This window comes from Ostrea edulis, chromosome 10, assembly GCF_947568905.1.
Source record: "Ostrea edulis chromosome 10, xbOstEdul1.1, whole genome shotgun sequence".
Classification (NCBI taxonomy): domain Eukaryota; kingdom Metazoa; phylum Mollusca; class Bivalvia; order Ostreida; family Ostreidae; genus Ostrea; species Ostrea edulis.
In genome coordinates this window covers 31055272-31073432 of record NC_079173.1, presented here as the reverse complement: position 1 = coordinate 31073432, position 18161 = coordinate 31055272, and the positions used below count along the sequence as shown (strand labels likewise).

Here is an 18161-nt window from a genome sequence, read left to right as displayed (position 1 = left end):
TGACAATTGGGAACAGACCTCTTAATACATGTACCTGGACAGATAAGAATAAAAGGTAGCTGGACATTACCTGAGCACAGGAAGCAGAGTTGACAGGTGTTAATAAGCATAGGCTGGGACCAGAGATGACCAGTCTGCCTGTTATTGTTATGAAAACATCACCAACACACACCCTCAAATGTTTATTCAACAGTTAAAATGAAGATTGATGAAACAATACTTATATAGGTAGTTCTCTTGTTAAACTAAGGAATTTGAACAGAAACTTTTACATCTTCCCCAATTCAAAAGAGTCATTTTGTACATTATTTAATATTATGACTTATAAGTACATTATAAACTGATAGTGTATGTTATGAATTACAGTATTTACCATAATGGTCACTTAAACATTTAAAATAAATAATACAGACTATAATGACCAAATAATCTTCAATTGACCAGTATTAACCAGTATTGACCAGTTTTAACCAGTTATTTTTGACTTTTTTGCAAACCCTGGACTGTTAACTACAAACTGGAATTCAAATTTGTAATTAACAGCATTCTAGTTTTACAATTTGCATTAACAGTATTCTTGTTTTACAATTTTTAATCTTCTCTCTAAACGTGATTATCCCTCTTTAGCGAGAAAGTAAACATTACCATAAACAGTTTTTTTTTTATTGAAAATAATGACAAATTCTGTGCAATGTTGAATAAGTGCGACACATACTCTACATGACATGAATTGTCTCTATAAAACTGACGACACAGTCAAGAAATTTTAATCAACGTTGTTGTGTAAGAGGGAAGGAGGCTGAAATCTAATGGACATTGTGAGTGTTTTTGTTTTGATTTATACATTTGCAGAAATATCACATTTTAGCACTTTTTCTTTTTTTTCATGTGAAACACAAAGAGATGTACTCTTCAGGTGTTTTGTTTTTCTTGGTTGTGCGGGATATATTTACTCTCGGTAAAGAGGGATAATCGTGTTTTTTGCAAGAATAGCTTGCTATAGGGGATGTGTCCCCAACCTGCTGATTGTGTGAAACTACTGACAAGAAGAAAACACCATCATTTAGTAATGTGTTCAGTTCTTTCATAAAAATGATTTGACAGCTTATTTTTGTCTGTTTCCTAAATTCATTATCATCCACTTCACAATTCAGTCTCCAATCCATGTAGTTTTATACCAAAATCATTTATGTAAATTTTTAAAATATTATACTGTTAAAAAAATTACACTTACTATCAATAAATATTATTTTTACAAACATTAACAATTGGAGTCTACCTTATCAAAAAGATGTTGGGAAGGGGGGATTAACAAAATCAAAACACACCCCTCCTCCTTCTTCCTGATAAGTTTCATTTAAATGTCAAGCTGATCCGATATTCAGTTGGTATTATCAATAATTGTCAATATCTCATGCTAAACTATTTTCAAACAATATCTCTAATGCTAAGACTTTCATGGACAAAAAACGCCACACTGAATGTACATGTCATCAGCATAAAACTCAAGGATGTCAAGGTTCTCAAACGATCAATACTGGTTAGTTTCCAAAACAGGAAGACTGCTTGATATCTACAAATTTCTTCAATGTCTTGTTTCTGGCAGGATGATGTAGACACATATAATGTACTGTACTGATACAGTTTGAGAGTATAGAAAAAACTATCGGTTACAGATGCTGTTGACCCTTTTTGAGAAATAGCACATCCAGACGTAAACAAACAGGTTCACCCCTTCCATAGCCCGATCAGACAAATTTGCGAAAAGAAACAAGAAGCAAATCAAATTAACAGGGCTTCTTTGATTGTCACCTATGTTACCAACCCTTCCTTAACATTCCTACCTGAAGAAATATCTCCGTTTTCCATGTAATTTAGGGAAATTCGTGAACTGGCTGCCATCTTTGATTTTTCAAGCCTCGATTAGGCGGCCTCTGGATGCGAAAAATGCATTTAAAATTGCAGCTACATTTCAGTTTTTAGATTAAATGGGAAAATATCTATCCATTGCTCGAACTAAACGTAAAAATTGCACCTTCTAGCTTCATGGAAATGCAGTATCCATGGCTCAATTCGGTGCACTACATTCGCTTCGTAGAAAATTATTTAGGTCTTTTCGGGGTCAATCAAACGCTTGTGGGTTGGATGAAAATTTTCGTGACGTCATTTTTCATATTTACGAATCAATACTGTTATACACAAAACGAATATGTTCGACTCTCGGCTGAATGGTTGAGGGTTGGTTGTATATTGTTTAACGTCCCACTCGAGAATTTTTCACTCTTATGGAGACATATGGTAACAGGTCGTTCCGGACCCAAAACTAATCCGTCTCCTAGACTTAAGGTGGCTCCATCCCCATGTGACTTATCAATATTAATGGTTAAAAGTGGAAAAACTGTATTGATTTCCACTCAATATAGTTTAATATAATCAATAACCAAAGAAAATATATATGTTGCCACCTTTTTAAAGATGTCAGACATACAAAAACAGAAGTATACATCAACATCAGAAAATCACATATTTTCGTTAAACAGAATAATAAAAATAGATAAAAACTTGTTGAAATGACAAAATTTAAATATCAACAGTTTTAAAAAACTGATAATTCATAAATATGTATAGATTAATTGCGGATACTAGGTAAACCAATGTATAATAGACATCAAGTAGAGGAAATTCCAGCATAGGAGTTATGGCCCTTGACAAAATTATTTTAATTATAAATAATTGATTATCTATGAAAAATATATACTTTTTCAGTATTAATAGTTTACCAGATTTTTTATTATATCTAGTGAATAAAATTCCTCAGAAAGATATATTTCTATCATGCGCAAAGTTTAATTTATTAAGATTTTTGCAAAAACCTATGACATCACATGAGGATCGATCAACCTTAAAGACGGAACGTCCTGAAGTCCCCAGTTGATCCGGCCCATAGGCTAAATATATTACTGTCTTCTTATTCACAATAATATTAATGATGTAATTTTCATGCCGATTTTTATTTCCCCATAGGCACAATCGGGGGTTGGGGCCGGTTTGGATGATGAATAATGATTATTAATGATAATAATCATTATTCTGAAATAATATCAAGGTTTTCATACACAGAGAAAGCTACATAAAAAACAAATACCGTGCAATATTTTGAATGATTACAAAAGACTATGACAAAAAATGGTGTCTCTGTTTAAGGAGTAGTTTTCTAGCCACATGAAATATGTGCTCCAATTCTTTGTTTCCATTGATGTTTTCAATATTCTGGCAGCATAATTTCGTATATACGTAATTGATAAAGAAACTAACGCAATATGAGTGATTATGTGTAACGTACATTTCAAGTGTTAATTATTCCCAAGATTCACTTTTCTCTTGAACATTTAAGTCTGCCTTGAAGGTTATAAAATTATTCTCACACTTAAATGGAGTACATGCTCAAGATTTTTCGAATATGCTTAGAGCTTCCTCAGAGTTGTACTCAAATCGAATGTAAGTACATGTATGCACCATTCTGTTGACGTGTTGTGTTATAATGGAGTAAAGCCAGCAATCTTACAAATATAGATTTATCAAAAACAGAAGATTTTATAGGTTCTTATATAATACTATATTAAAGCACATAGATTCATTCAATTCTACAAAACAAAGTGACATGCAATTAAGGAAACAGCCGTGAACTACTTTATCACTTTAAAAATGTTCACTATAATAAGCAAATATCATAATATTTCGTCGTCGACAGGAATAGGCCTGGCGAAAAAATCTGCGGCAGTTGATAGAAATGCCGATGTTTTTATTTTCTTGGCTTCATAGTCATCCCACAAAGTGTTGAGTCGTCCTTGGGCACGGTGGTAGGTCTCTCGTTGGTAGCGACAAAGTTGTTGCTCCTCTACCAGTCTCATCGTAATGGTGACGGACTCTGGAGCCTTGTTTCTTTAATGCTGGGACCAAGCGATAAAAGTGAATTTGGTTCCCTCCAGCTTTTCCAACGAAAGGTCGATGCCAACCTGAAATAAAATGAACGTTTTTTTTTTTTTTTTTAATTATGTATTAGTTGCATAGTAAAAATTATCATACATGTACAATGTAAATACGTTTTCATGAAATTTTGAAAGCAAATTAATACCTTCGGTGTCATTGTTGGTTCGCACTGGTTGTCTGAAGACGGACCACTGCCTGATGTTTCAAATACTGCTGTGCATCCAGGTTTTGGACAAATATATCATAAGCTTCCTGAGTGGTTGGGTGTTGGCAGCTGCGCTGAGATTGTCGAAGGCTTGAATGATGTGAGTTGGTGGGAGATAAGGCAGTCAAAGTAGCTTCCGGATGAAATGGTGGATTGTCTTGCGCTGATGGTAAGTTGCACGAAGTCCGGGGTTGGCAACTTTTCTCATCACTGCTTGACTCCAGTGAAAAGAACAACCCTTTACGTCTGCCTCTGGAAAAGTCTCTTGTATGGAACGTCAGATCGCAGCCTCAAAATCTAGAGTGAAGGACTGGACACGAGCATCAGGAACGAGTGTCTTCACATGCTGGGATACCTAAAATAAAAAGACATTTTTTTTTTTTTTTTAAAGTTCAAAATAAGAAATGAATTACATTTGATAAATGTGTCTCGAGTGCCATATATACGTACTACATCATGTCTTTTGACGCCTAGACATCAGAACGAAGAGAAGAGGGACTTGTTTCAAGAAGCCATCCTTTTGTAGGAAGACGTGAATGGAAAACAGCTGCACGAATGGGTGGCGGATAACTTTAAAGGTGCCGTCAACGTACCATGTGCGTGCCGTTTCGAGGATGTTGAGTTGGGTTCGACTGGCAAACACAATGTGTCTGGCTGAATCAACATGCAAAACGTCGCCATCGTCCAAGTAGTCATGGTCGATATCAAAGTTGAGGTCGCTTGGTTCTGAGGGTCGCATCTTCTGTCGCACTCGATCGATTGGCTGCTCTGATGAGAAGGGATGGCTTGGGCAGATTGAAGTCAGTTGAAGTAAGGATGTCGTGCATCTTCTGGTCAACGATGTCTCCTGCTGATTGGTAAGGGGCAGCTGCTGCAGCTTTGAGTACTTCTGCGTGTATCTTAGCCTTCTTCATCAAACCTGGGTTCGCTGCATGCTGATGTGGATTAGGTCCAGGTTTGAAGAATTCTCCCCGTTGAGTAACAGTCGCCTTACACCATAATGATTTACTTCTTACGCTGCACCTCCAATACGTAATGGATCCTCTAGATTTCTGAAAAATAATTTTTTAATTATCATTCATTGTTAAATTGCAAATACATGTATTGATCTATTTAGAATTGTAAAATATGATTTAAAAAACCAAACGGTTTAACGCGTGTATATACTGTGTGATGTACATTTGTATAGTTATGAATCTTTCTTCTTTTTTTTTTTTTACAAGAAACACGTGACCAAACTGAATTTTTCTTCTTCTTTTTTAAACCATCAAAATTAAGTTGTCAAAAAAAAAAATTCATACCATTTTGTAGTTAAGGGTGACAGTGTTACTGAAATCGGACCTAAAATGATCTAATGGGATTTTTAAATAAAAACGTGGTTTTCTATTGATTATATATATTAGATACATGCATATAAAAAAAAATATTCCCGTGTGGAATTTAAAGCACGTATAAATATTAATTTACGTCATCCTTCCCTCCATTTTAAAATATTCATAACTTTGTGGAAAAGAGAGAAATTCAACTTTTATTTATGCAAGAAATTTCTCTCTTTTCCGCAATGTCTATGTATGAATAAAAAGTACTGAGAGTGTCAGATATGCAGAGTTTGGAATTGAGGCCAAACAGTTCGTTCCCATCAATTGGCCCCGAAAGCGTTCCGTTCTCGACGAGAGCCGTTCGTTACCTATTTCAAAGCGTTCCGTTCTCGATGAGAACCTCTCCATTCTCGCTGAAAACCGTTCCGTTCAAATCGTTCAGCGTTCGTTCCCCAAACAATACCGTTCGTTTCCCAAACCGTTCAATGTTCGTTCACCGTTCCACTAGTGCGCTTCAGGGTCTCTATATAAGCTCATTAAACCAGAGTGGAAGCAGAAAATGTCAGGTCATGAATTATTGTCTTCCTCGAAAGTCACCAGTTCGGAAAAAAGCGAAAGAGGCGCACTGCGCAAGTGACAAATTTGTCAATTCATTATCAAGAATTAATTTGAGAAACACATTTTCTTCGTTATCTCTTACTATATTACTTAAAATCAATCATGACACGTTGTAATATTTTCAAACAAACGAAATGTGAAGCTACTTCCGGGAGTCTGTTTCCATCTACTTATGGCCCAGGACTGCGTTAAAAATCGTAACGGCTACGTGGCTATGAAATTGAACGAACATGTAGGCTAGCCCCACAGACAATCGACGTTTTAAATATCTACAATAATAAAATTGTCTTCCTGTAAGCGTGAATATTATGTGTACAGGAAGACACTTTTTTTTTTTTTTTTATTATTATAGATATTTAAAACGTCGAGAGCCTGTGGTTAGCCCTACATAGAGATAACAAGCCTTAGTTCATACAGCGCGTTCAATAGACCTAGATATCTATGATCTTGAACGCAACCTCGGTCTCAGCAACCCATATATGTTCGGCAATCATTGATCCCGTATCCAAGTATACGATGAACAGATTGCGTCCGAGGCTATGGCGGTTTACAAGAAACACTCATTCTAGGTGTGCCATCAAGCAATATTCCTTTGTAAAGCTGAAATTTTAATCAGATTTTGGGGATTGCATTAGTTGATATACCATTAAGTGTTCATTGGTGCATACTTGGGTAGTTGAAAAATACCGTCCGTTATGTAGGGCGGGTCTGATAGTTTGCTCAAGTGAGCTATTCTGATCACCGGCTCACCGTCGTCTGTCTCTGTTAACTTTTCACATTTTCATCTTCTTCTCCAGAACAACTACACCAATTTCAGTCAAACTTGGTACACATCATCCATGGGTGAAGGGGATTCAAGTTTGTTCAAATAAAGGGTAATGTTCCCTTCAAAGGGGAGATAATTACGAAAATGCAAAAATAGGATTGGGTCATTTAGAAATATTCTCAAAAACCACTGGACCAGAAAAGTTGAAATTTACATGTACGTTTCCTGACAATGTGCAAATTCAAGATTGTTCAAATCATGTATAAATGAAAGGTGAAGATAACGAACAGTGATCAATCTTGGAAAAATCTTTTAAAATCTTCTCAAGAACCACAGGGCCAGAAAAGTTTACATTCACATGAAAGCTTCCTGTCATAGTACAGATTCAAGTTTGTTAAAATCATGCCCCAGGGATAGGGTCGGACTACAATAGGAATCAAAGTTTTACATACAAATATATATCAAACGATTACTAGAGGTATATAAGCCTACCCGAAATCTTAGGTCTATAAAACAATCGGTCACTCTAGTTGTTCCTAAAAGTCGAACCGTTAAGTACGGGGATCGGTGTTTCAGAACAATAGCTCCAAAACTGTGGAATGCCCTTCCAGAACATGTAAGGGACTGTAGAACACTGTGTGCGTTCAAGAAGACAATGAAAACACTTTTTTTAAAATCAAGTTTTCCAGGACTAGTTTCTATCATTTCAGTCATTCGTGTTTGCTGTTTCAGTGCATTAAGATTATCTTATCTGTTTTGACTGTGTGTTTTTGTTTTCGAGTACCATTTTGTGATGTTTTATAAAAAGATATATATATTAAAAAAATCTATATATGTTTTAATGTATTATAACTGAGACATTATATGCTGTGTGTGCGTGTGTGTATTTCATTATTATTATCATTATTTTATTACGCCCTGAAACTGATGTTTATTCTTATTAGCATATTTATGGTATCTTGTGTTTTCATGTTTTATATGTACAATCAGGATAGGTACAGCTACGGACTGTTTACATGTGATAACGCCTTTTATATCATTGCTTATTTATTTTCTGTGTATTATGTGTATAACATTCTGTTGTAAGGTATATATGCATTGTAAAGCACCTTTGAGCGTACATAGTGTATGAAAAGGGTGCTATTATTATTATTATAGGGAATTCTTTTTTTAAATCTTCTTCTCAAGAACCATTGGGCCACAGAAGTTTACATTTACATGAAAGCTATGGAGCGCCAAATTAACATAAACTCAAATAATTGAAGATATCTTCAATTATTTGAAGATGTCATCAATTCATTTGATGGGCGCAACAATTGAATTAAAGATCTATTCAAATAATTAATGATATCTTCAATTCTGAATTATTGCGAGCATTAATTGAATTGATGATAGCATTAATTCTTCAGCCGAATTGATGCGCACTTTAATTGAATTAATGATCTCTTTAAATGAATTAATGATATCAACAATTGAATTGATGCACGCTACAATTCAATTGAAGAGAGCAATAATTTAATGCGCGCATTAATTCAATTATTGCTCTCTTCAATTGAATTAATGATATCTTTAATTCATTTGAAGAGGGCAATAATTCTTTTAGAGAGAGAGCAATTATATAATTAAAGATATCTTCAATTCCACATATCCACAATTGAATTAATGATACCTTTAATTGAATTGTTGCTCTCTTTAAAAGAATTGATGTGCCCATTAATTCCTTATACAAAAGCATTGTAAATGATTTAAAGATATCTTCAATTGAATTAAAGAGATCATCAAATTATTTATTATTTTAATTTTAATTTAATTTAAATTATTAATTCCTTTTTGGAGAAGGCTTATATAGGCTGCAAGCCTGCTGCCTAATCCATTTATGTTTCATACATAATAAATTATTATTTAAAAAAAAATATTTATACCGAGCTCTAAATTAATTATTGCGAGCAATATTTCTACTAAATTGATGCTCTCATCAATTGAATTGAAGAGAGCAATAATTGAATTAATGCACGCATTCAATCAATTATTGCTCTCATTAATTAAATTGATGAGTGCATTAATTCAAACAGATTCACCAGCAGTGTACATACTTAGTTGGGTTTTTTTTTCAATTGCCACTACGGATCTCCATACCCGTAACCATGCGAGCAAAAATAACCTTTTCTTCGGCAAATTCCAATGTGAGTTGAAAGTTATTACAAGCAACAATTTGTGCACGTGTGTGAGAGAAAGTGATATTCAATCATGCTTTTTAAAATCCTACCGCAGTCACCGGTTGATATTTTTAAAATGTAACCTCCGTTTTAAAAAGTAATAATTTATTTGGCAACTAGACAGTTGGGTGGACGAGCTTCCACTCAGAACATTAGATTGTTTGGGATCGATGTTAGGGAATGTTGTTCTTAGATGTTGCACAGGAGTTTTTCCAGTAATTTTGTGAGTATAGGTGTAAGAGATATTGGTCGGAGTTCTTTTGTAGGACTGGTTACAGTATTTACTTTAGATATAGGGGCCACATCTGCCCTCTTCCAGATTGCTGGAGTGAAACGTTTTCTCATGGAGCTGTTGATTATAGCGCACATTGGCTTTGCGATGGTGCTCGATGGTTCTTTCAAAATCCAGTTTGGAGTGGAATCGGGGCCTATGGTTTTGGATATTTTAATGTTGGTAAGCCGTTCTTCCACTTCATTTCGTGTAATGATGAATTTACTGGGATTGGTTTCAGATCCCTAGACACTGATGCAAACGCATTGTGTATTTCGTCTACAAGCTTTGTGATGTTTCCTTTAAGCCAGTTGTAAGCTAAATTCTGTAAAATGAAGTTTTTCGTACCTAGTTCTAACATTGACTTTACCGTTTTCCACCACTGTTTCTTGTCTGATCTGTATATTTCGTCTACTGATTTTCTGCAAAGGTGTGACTTCTGAAATGGGCTGATTGGCGTTTAGATACCAGTGCCTTGAGTCAACCATGGTTTGTATGATCTTGGTTTTGAGGAGTACACGTCTGTCCATGATTTCACTGATGACTGAATTGAAGAATTCCTATTGTTGCTCACGTGTTGTTAAGGAATATAGAACTTTCAACTTGACATCCTTTAGTGCTTTCGCAATTTCCATCTTTGGCTCACAGTAGCATGTCTGTTCCGTGAACAACACTTGGTTTGCGTGCTTCAAATTCACATGGAAGTGCAATCCGATGTTCCGAGAGCTCCTATCGCAAACAGATTCTTATAATACATTTTCAAGTTGGTTGGAATCTTTCTCACCCTTGTTGGTATTTTCGCTACCTGGTTAAGATTTAGACTGCTGATGAGGGCGTGATGTTTCAGCTGGTTCAGATCGACTGTCAGAATTATGCCTGCTTCTGAATGTTTCTGAAGGATCCTCGCCAAAGTAACCAGGATGTGAGATATCACGGACCCATCTGTTGCATCTGGAGGGTGTTAGATTCCTCCAATAGTGATCACAGACCTGTCGTGGGAGGCGCTGAGGTTAAATGGTGATCCATTTAGTCTCCAAATTATCCTCACTTCATTTGCCCCAATATTTGAATGGGATCTTGTCCTTGATGTAAATAGCCACTCCTTCCCCTTTTCAATTCGTACGGGATTTGAACTGTGGTAGATAGTATCCATTCAGTGATACTGACTCTATATGAATATTTGATTTCAGCCATGTTTCTGTTGTAACAGCAACATCAACACTATTTTGTTTACACATACACACACGCGTGCACTGAAGTTCGTCGATTTTCAAATGGATGGATCGAGTGTTCAATATTACAGGGAAATTCCATGGTGATGAATTTACTACTGATATCAAGTTAAATTGATTTACGTGGTTGACGCATTTTTCATTGTTTGTCTCAGTTATCTTGACCTGTATGAATCTGTTTTCTAATACCACCACGTTTTCCTCTGAACACATACAGTCCTAGGCTTTGTAAAGTATGTTTGACTTTCATGGCTATTGTTCCTTTGTAATACAAGTTGGATGAGACCGCAAAAACCGAGGTCCCGTGTCACAGCAGGTGTGGCACGATAAAGATCCCTCCCTGCTCAAAAGCCATAAGCGCCGAGCATAGGCCTAAATTTTGCAGCCCTTCACCGGCAATGGTGACGTCTCCATAAATGAATGTGAAATATTCTCGATAGGGACGTTAAACAATATTCAATCAAATCAAATAATACAATTTGGAACATGTTTCTCCTGAGTAAGACTGTACAGAATTAATGATTGACTGGTGGCGAGGTGGTAGAATATCAGGTAGAACATGCTTTGTTACTAATAATAGATGCACTAGTAACACAGGTAAATCAAGTAAGTCTCGTTATGTGATTGACGGGATATCGCGATATTCTTTACTTCCGGGTACATCGACTGGACTCTGGATAGTGTTATCAATCTATTATGTGGAAGGTTTACCAAATAAACCTGAAAATTGAAGTAGCAGTGGAGTCAGAGAGTTCTTCGCTTCGTGTTTGACGAATTACAATCCACTATGTAGTCCAAGTATACCACCCACGGACAGGTACTGAACAACGTTGACTCCGCCAAGTACCTGGGGCTGAATATCCATAAAACCCTCAGCTGGGACGACCACATCAACAAGGTAACTAAAAAGGCACACAACACCTTGTCCTTCCTTGGCAGAAACATCAGCGGATGCTCAACAAACATCAAGCCCCAATGCTATTCCACACTTGTGAGACAATCTTTGGAATATGCATCAGCTATTTGGAGCCCAGCCAAGAAAGGAAGCATCAACCCGATTGAGGCAGTCCAATGCCGAGCAGCACATTTCGCTACAGGCGATTTCCGACGAACCAGCAGTGTTACGGTGATGAAGCACCAGCTAAACTGGAGACCGCTGGAAGCCAGACGAAACAACGCCCGAGCGGTCATGATGTACCGGATAGTGTATGACCTGGTTGACGTACCACCTGCTCCTTATCTACAGCTGACATCACTATACAGTGTACTCGTGGCCACTCCATTAAGTTCCAGGTCTCACATTCAAGAACATCAGTGTACCGTAACTTGTACTTCCCGCAAGCCATCAGATTGTGGAACAGCCTGCCCGGTCCCCTGGTGGTAGCAGTCAGCCTGGACAGCTTCAAGATTCAACTGTCCCGGTCCACCTACACGTACTAAGCAGCAGGTTTCCTTTATCTAGTTTTAATCACCACTGTAACTTAACTACTCATTACTGTAAATATGTTGTTGGCACTTTTACACTGCGCAAAGTGCGAAAATACTTCAGTTGTTTCCGGCACTTACATGTAGACGGGAAGAAGAAGTGGAATAACCCCCGGTGTACAAGCGTCGATGAGGGACATTCATTTCAACTGAAAATATAGGCATACTTGAAAATAAGAATGGTTTATGCATAAAACTTGCTTTGTGTTTCTAGGCACGAATGGGGTGGGGTGGATGGGGTGAAAAACGATACTAGTACCTGCAGTGAATCGCCATGTATTCAATAAACAAGTGCATTTAAAGTACCGATCTCTATCATTTACATCACGGATTCCCTACCACGATTGTTCAATTATGTTACCCAAACAAAATTTTGGAACATACGGTTTTGTTTTTACTCTGTCTCTTCTCTCTTTTTTAGTACCTTTCTCCGGTACCTTTTTGTCTACGAGTGTTCTCAGAAACTACACCTTTTATTTGTAGGTGTACAGAACAACAGTAATTTTGTCTGCATGTGCATGCATACACGATTATTGCATTTTTTGATACGCTAACTTCGGAATTAGTCTAACTTTTTTGTTGTTCATTGAAATCGTTTGATATTTATATCATCTATAGATATGAAAACCCTTAACTTATCTATATGTTCAAAATGACCAATCTGCACGCGCATGCGCGTGTGCTTCGTTTGATTTGATTGGATAATACTAAAACGTCTGCAACTCTCTTATGAATAAAACGAATGAGTTGATATTTACAGCACGTATCTATGGAATGATGTAATAGAAAATGCTAACGTGCAGACGATGCGCGTATATGGTCTTTTGAAAGTTTACAATTCAAAAGACCATAGCGTTTTTGGTTTTTCATCAAAGTCGGTGCTTGCATACACGTGTGCTGAATTCTGAATAGACGACTTTAAAATCACAATAACTTCTTATATTCCATGCAAACATTATGAAATTCATGGGTGTAGGCGGTGGACATGCTTACTCCTTCTAGGCACCTGATCCCACCTCTGGTATATCCAGGGGTCCGTGTTTGCTCAACTCTTTATTTTGTATTGCTTATAGAAGTTATCTTCACCTTTCATTGACATCATAGATATATACTGCAAAAACTTAGAATGTAATATGATTGGTTGTGAAGAAGCTCAATGAAACTACTTTTTAAATGGTGATGTTTGGGGAACACCTGTAACGGTCCCCATTAGAATCAGAACTAGTTTTTATTTATTTTAAAGATAAGCCTTGAATCTGACATGTCTGAGAATAAAGGTGTTGTACAGTCATCATTGTGTGGCTGTCCGATCAAACTTTATTTTTGTAGATGCAGTGCTATTGCCATCAGTGATATTATAATGTACATTGTCAGATATGAGAAGGCAAGTAAAACTGATGTAAAATGAAACACCCAAACTCGGCACAACCAAAGGTCACAACAACTATGGAGGAATTCAGTGAATCCCCAAGGCAACAAGTCATTGTCAGCATTACCTGAACTTTTTAATTGAACTTAAGTATCCATTTTCATCTCCAACAATGACAAATAAGCTTGTGCAAATATTAAAATACAGGGTTCACGGCGGTTGTGACCGGTCGACAGGGGATGCTTACTCCTCCTAGGCACCTGACCCCACTTCTTGTATATCCAGGGGACAGTGAATTTCGGTATGTAAGTAGAACAACTTGTTGAATTCTGGACTCCGTAGAACTAATTTGCTTGTCACCGCCTCCTTAAAACTTTCAAATGCATTCTGATGAATAAATAGGAAGCCAAACTATACGAGACGAACTATTCTTTTTAGTTAGGAATAAATTTCCTTCCTGTAAAATCTGACAGTGCCAAGAAATGACTGGGACTTGTTTCTTAGAAGTGGAAATATGAAAATCTTTGATGACCTGAACTTTACTCCGTTTTGGAGTAACCATACCGTTCCCAAACTCGACCTGATCAAATCCAAAACTGCACTTCAAAGGTTTGGCTGAAAGATTCGCTTCCCTAATTCCCTGGAAAACAACACTCATATATTCAAGATGCTTCTCCCAAGTGTCACTGTAGATTTCAATATCATCTATAAAATATTGAACAAAATCATGCAAACCTTCCGGAACAAATGCATAAGTCGAACAAATGTTGACGGCGAATTTACCAAACCAAAGGACATTACTATAAATTGATAATGTCCCATATGCGTCACAAACTCACTATTCTGTTTCGCGTCTTCATCTAATGGGATCCTTTTGTTAAGTCAATTTTGCTGTACTTACTTCTTTCAAAAGATCATCAATGCGGGGCATAGGTCTGGGGTCAAATACTGTGATGCTATTCAACGATATCCACAACATAACCTGAGTGAAGATCCTCTTTCTTCACCATTACCACGGGTGAAACATGGGCTAGTCAATTGTTCGATGATTCTTTCATCATAGAATCGATTTCCTTTTGCATTTTGTCCCGTAGTGCGTAAGGTGCTGGGTAGGGTTTCTTACGTACCGGTACATCCGTCCGCAATTTTACGTATGTAGAGAAAGAATTATTCTCTTTTATTCGGGATGTTACTGAAAATATCCGAATAATCAGATAACATATATTTTAACACCTTCAAGACTTTGACTCAAAACCATCTGATTAAACCCACCTTTTTATTCAAGTGGTGCTGTTGCCTTGGCAATGAATTCTGGGGGGGGGGGGTTATTTTGTGACAAACTTCCCAAAATCTGAACTGCTGTGAGAATTTCCTCCGACTTCTCTCCCCCTGCCACCAGGTTCGTGCGATCGTACCATCATTTTAACATGTTTACATAAAACACAGTTTCTTTGTTTCTTTATATCCTTAATCAACATTGCCTACCCTGTTAGTAATCTCGAATGGACTCTTCCATTGAGCAAGAAGTCTGGATGTGTTTGAAGGCAAAAGTACAAACACTTTTTCACCTACCTCAAAATTCCTTTTATGCGCTTTCCAATAATAGTACATCTTCTGTCTTCCTCTTTCAACTTTCTCACCATTTCAAGCAAATTATGCACACTCATTCAAACTTTCTCTAGTCTCCAACAGATAACTAAAACTGATACCCGACTTTCTTCTGGTTCCTCCTACTGTTCTTTCAAGATTGCAAATGGCGACGTACCTGTCTTCTATAAAGAAGCTGAAATGGTGAAAACCCAGTTGTCTCATTTGGATTGGGTGTATATTGTTTAACGTCCCTCTAGAGAATTTTAAACTCATATGGAGACGTCACCATTGCCGATGAAGGGTTGCAAAATTTAGGTCTGTGCTCGGCAGTTACGGCCTTTGAGCAGGGAGGGATTTTTATCGTGCCAAACCTGCTGTGACACAGGGCCTCGGTGTTTGCGGTCTCATCCGAAGGAACGCCCCATTTAGTCGCATCTTACGACAAGCAAAGGGCACTAGGGACCTATTTTAACCTGGATCCCCACGGGACTGTCTCATTTGGAACTTCCAAATATGCAAAGAGAACATATGGTTGTCCCATTTTGTTGGTTCTTTCACAGCGTAAGCTTTGAGCATTTTCTTCAAAGTGCCATTAAACTTTCAACCAGACCATTTGTCTGAGGATGATATGGTGAACTCTCTAAGTTACTGACCTGTAGGAGCTTGCATAACTCCTGTATCAACTCCGACATGAAGTTACTACCCTGATCATATAGAATTTCTCCCGAAACCCATACCCCTGCAAATATACCCATCAGTGCATCAGTCACTGCCTCTGCCTCTTGGTTTTTTTTTGTGCTACTGCTTCCGGTCTGCTTCCAGACTACATACACACATTAAAATATACCTGTTCTTAGAGTCAGTTAGCAGTCGAGGACCAACAAAATCTATAGCAACACGCTCCTAGTTTTTTTCATCTCTAGGTGTCCCGACATAGGGCTGTCGTGAGCTATTTGGGTTTCTATTCTCCTGCGGGAGAACAATCTGACAAATATCATTACCCACCTTAGGTTAAAATATGGTTCTTCACAGTAAAGTATGACAGGTTGTCCCTTACCATCTTAGTAACCAACTGCCTTACTCTAGCCAGACCAGGATTTGTGTGCAGCCTGTTTTTTATTTTATTTTAGAGTTATCTCTCTTTGCCTACATTCCGTAATTTAACGTTGTTAAAGTTCTTTATCGGAAGTATAGTTATCTGCCCCTGTATTCTCGTGCAGAGCGCTTGTTTGGTTGTCATTGTGCACTACTGGTTCAAAATATTTTCCTTACTTCTTGGGGTTAATTAAGGCCTGTTATTATGTAAATATATTTTGGTTTTATAGACAGAAAATGTTTAATTATATTTCCTAAAGTTTCTATGAGCGACGATTTTGTATGATGGTGTTCTCATTACTTCATTTGTCTATCTATCTATCTATCTATCTATCTATCTATCTATATATATATTCATTTGAAAGGATTATTGTAACTCTATTTTTCTATCGGTATTCAACATATTTACATTCTTATGAAGTCAGCATTTATTTTGTTTGTATACGGAAACTCGTTTTTGTCATATATACATATATTACAATTCTGTATCACTATATCATATCTGTATCATTTTGTTACTTTCAGCTATTTACCTGATACTCATTACACACTCGCTCATTAGATTGTAACAGGAAGGGGAAAAATACAACGGACCAGACCGGGATTCGAACCCGGGCCCCCTGGAATCTCTAGTCGTGTGCTCTACCAACTGAGCTATCTGGCCACCGGCGATCGAACCCGGCTGACCGTTACACTCCTTCCTTCTTAAATGTCTTCGCACCTGAAGACATCAATCCAGGATCTTTATCCCCTGGCAGGCATTTTCACCTGTTCCAGGGGCTGGTCACGGCACCAAATGTAACAGAAAGGGAGAAAATGCAACGGATCAGACCGCGATTCGAACCTGGATCCCCTGAATTCTCTAGTCAGATGCTCTACCAACTGAGCTAACTGGCCACTGGCGATCGAACCCGGCTGACCGTTACACTATTATGGAACCACCAGAGGGCATTCTGTGTTTTGGAATATTCGGTCAACTTTACATAATTAGTAGTTCAGACAGCACTGTCTACTTCCTCCAATTTGACCAAAGTTTCTGTGTTCCTAATCTTAAATTCAGGTTCAGAACTAACCTTCTTCTGTTTTGATTAACCTCAACTTCCTGATGAACTTGAGATATCGTCTGAACTGCCACACAGTCATCCATCTTCTCCGCCCTATCAAGTTTCTCAACCTTGCGGATGACGTTACCAAGAATGACATCTGCTATTGGAGAGTTTCACAAAGGATGTTTCCACATTTACGCACCCTTCTGGACATTTCTTCTCAGTTCCATCCGCAAGAATTATCTTTCGATCTCTATCTGTCCTGTTTATCAGTGACGAAACTACTGTGGACAAAAATTGTTGAACATCCAGTATCTCTAAGAAGTTAAGAACTGTTGCATTCTTACCCTCAACGATCCCTTTGTATATATCCAAACCTGGAACTGACAGTGTGTCATGTTAAACACCAGGACGCGCACCTGGAAGTTTTACAAACGCCCACTTGCGTACTCCTCTATTTTGCCTCTTCCTACAGATTCGACAAATCCTTGTTCTGAAAACACAAATTCACTGTACCTCCTTTCTTGGTCTGAGAAGTGTCTCGATATTCCGTTTCTGCAATGGACAGTCTCTTTTGATATATCTTGCAGGTCTGTTTAAAAAAATTCTTTTCTGAATGTAAATTTTGTTTTGTTTTGCCCTGAGTATTTACATAACCTTGTTTACCTTTTACTGCCCTGCAGAGTAATGATCATTTACACCTTTCCGACCATCTGCAACTATTGCCACTTTGTGAGCAACTTGATAGGACTCCACTAAATCTATCACTTCCTTCGCATTCTTTGTCTTGTGCTCATGTACCCTTTCCTGTAAATTTTTCTCGGGATACTTGAGTAACTGTTCCCTCAACATCAAGTCATACAAACTGTTAAAATGACCGTATACTTCCTCTCTTTCACATCAATGAGACAGCTATGCGTACATGATAGTCTTTACACGACTCATCAAAACCCTGTCTT

At 37.4% G+C, this 18161-nt stretch overlaps 1 protein-coding gene and 2 long non-coding RNA genes across 4 annotated transcripts in view; 1 reads left to right on the top strand and 2 right to left on the bottom strand.

The window, feature by feature from the left end:
- Window positions 1–2162, bottom strand: part of LOC125665778 (mediator of RNA polymerase II transcription subunit 1-like) — a 45295-nt gene extending 43133 nt beyond the window's left edge. Inside the window, exons 1-2 of one of the 2 annotated variants that reach the window (XM_048898636.2) lie at window positions 2036–2139; window positions 1845–1934 (exon numbers count right to left, since the gene is read on the bottom strand). In XM_048898636.2, coding sequence (XP_048754593.2) covers window positions 1845–1902 — 58 coding nt within the window. In that variant the 5' untranslated portion in view covers window positions 1903–1934; window positions 2036–2139. Of the gene's footprint in view, window positions 1–1844 lie in introns of both variants that reach the window. The other variant, XM_048898635.2, reaches the window with a different exon arrangement.
- A 1430-nt stretch (window positions 2163–3592) lies between these two features.
- On the bottom strand, window positions 3593–4512 carry LOC125666442 (uncharacterized). Its single transcript, XR_008799004.1, has 2 exons — window positions 4136–4512; window positions 3593–4016 (listed from the first exon to the last, which is right to left on the bottom strand). It is a non-coding gene; the product is annotated as an uncharacterized LOC125666442 (long non-coding RNA).
- Window positions 4513–16282: 11770 nt separating this feature from the next.
- LOC130050751 (uncharacterized) lies at window positions 16283–17819 on the top strand. The gene is made up of 2 exons (XR_008799006.1): window positions 16283–16363; window positions 16682–17819. It is a non-coding gene; the product is annotated as an uncharacterized LOC130050751 (long non-coding RNA).
- The last annotated feature ends 342 nt before the right edge of the window (window positions 17820–18161 follow it).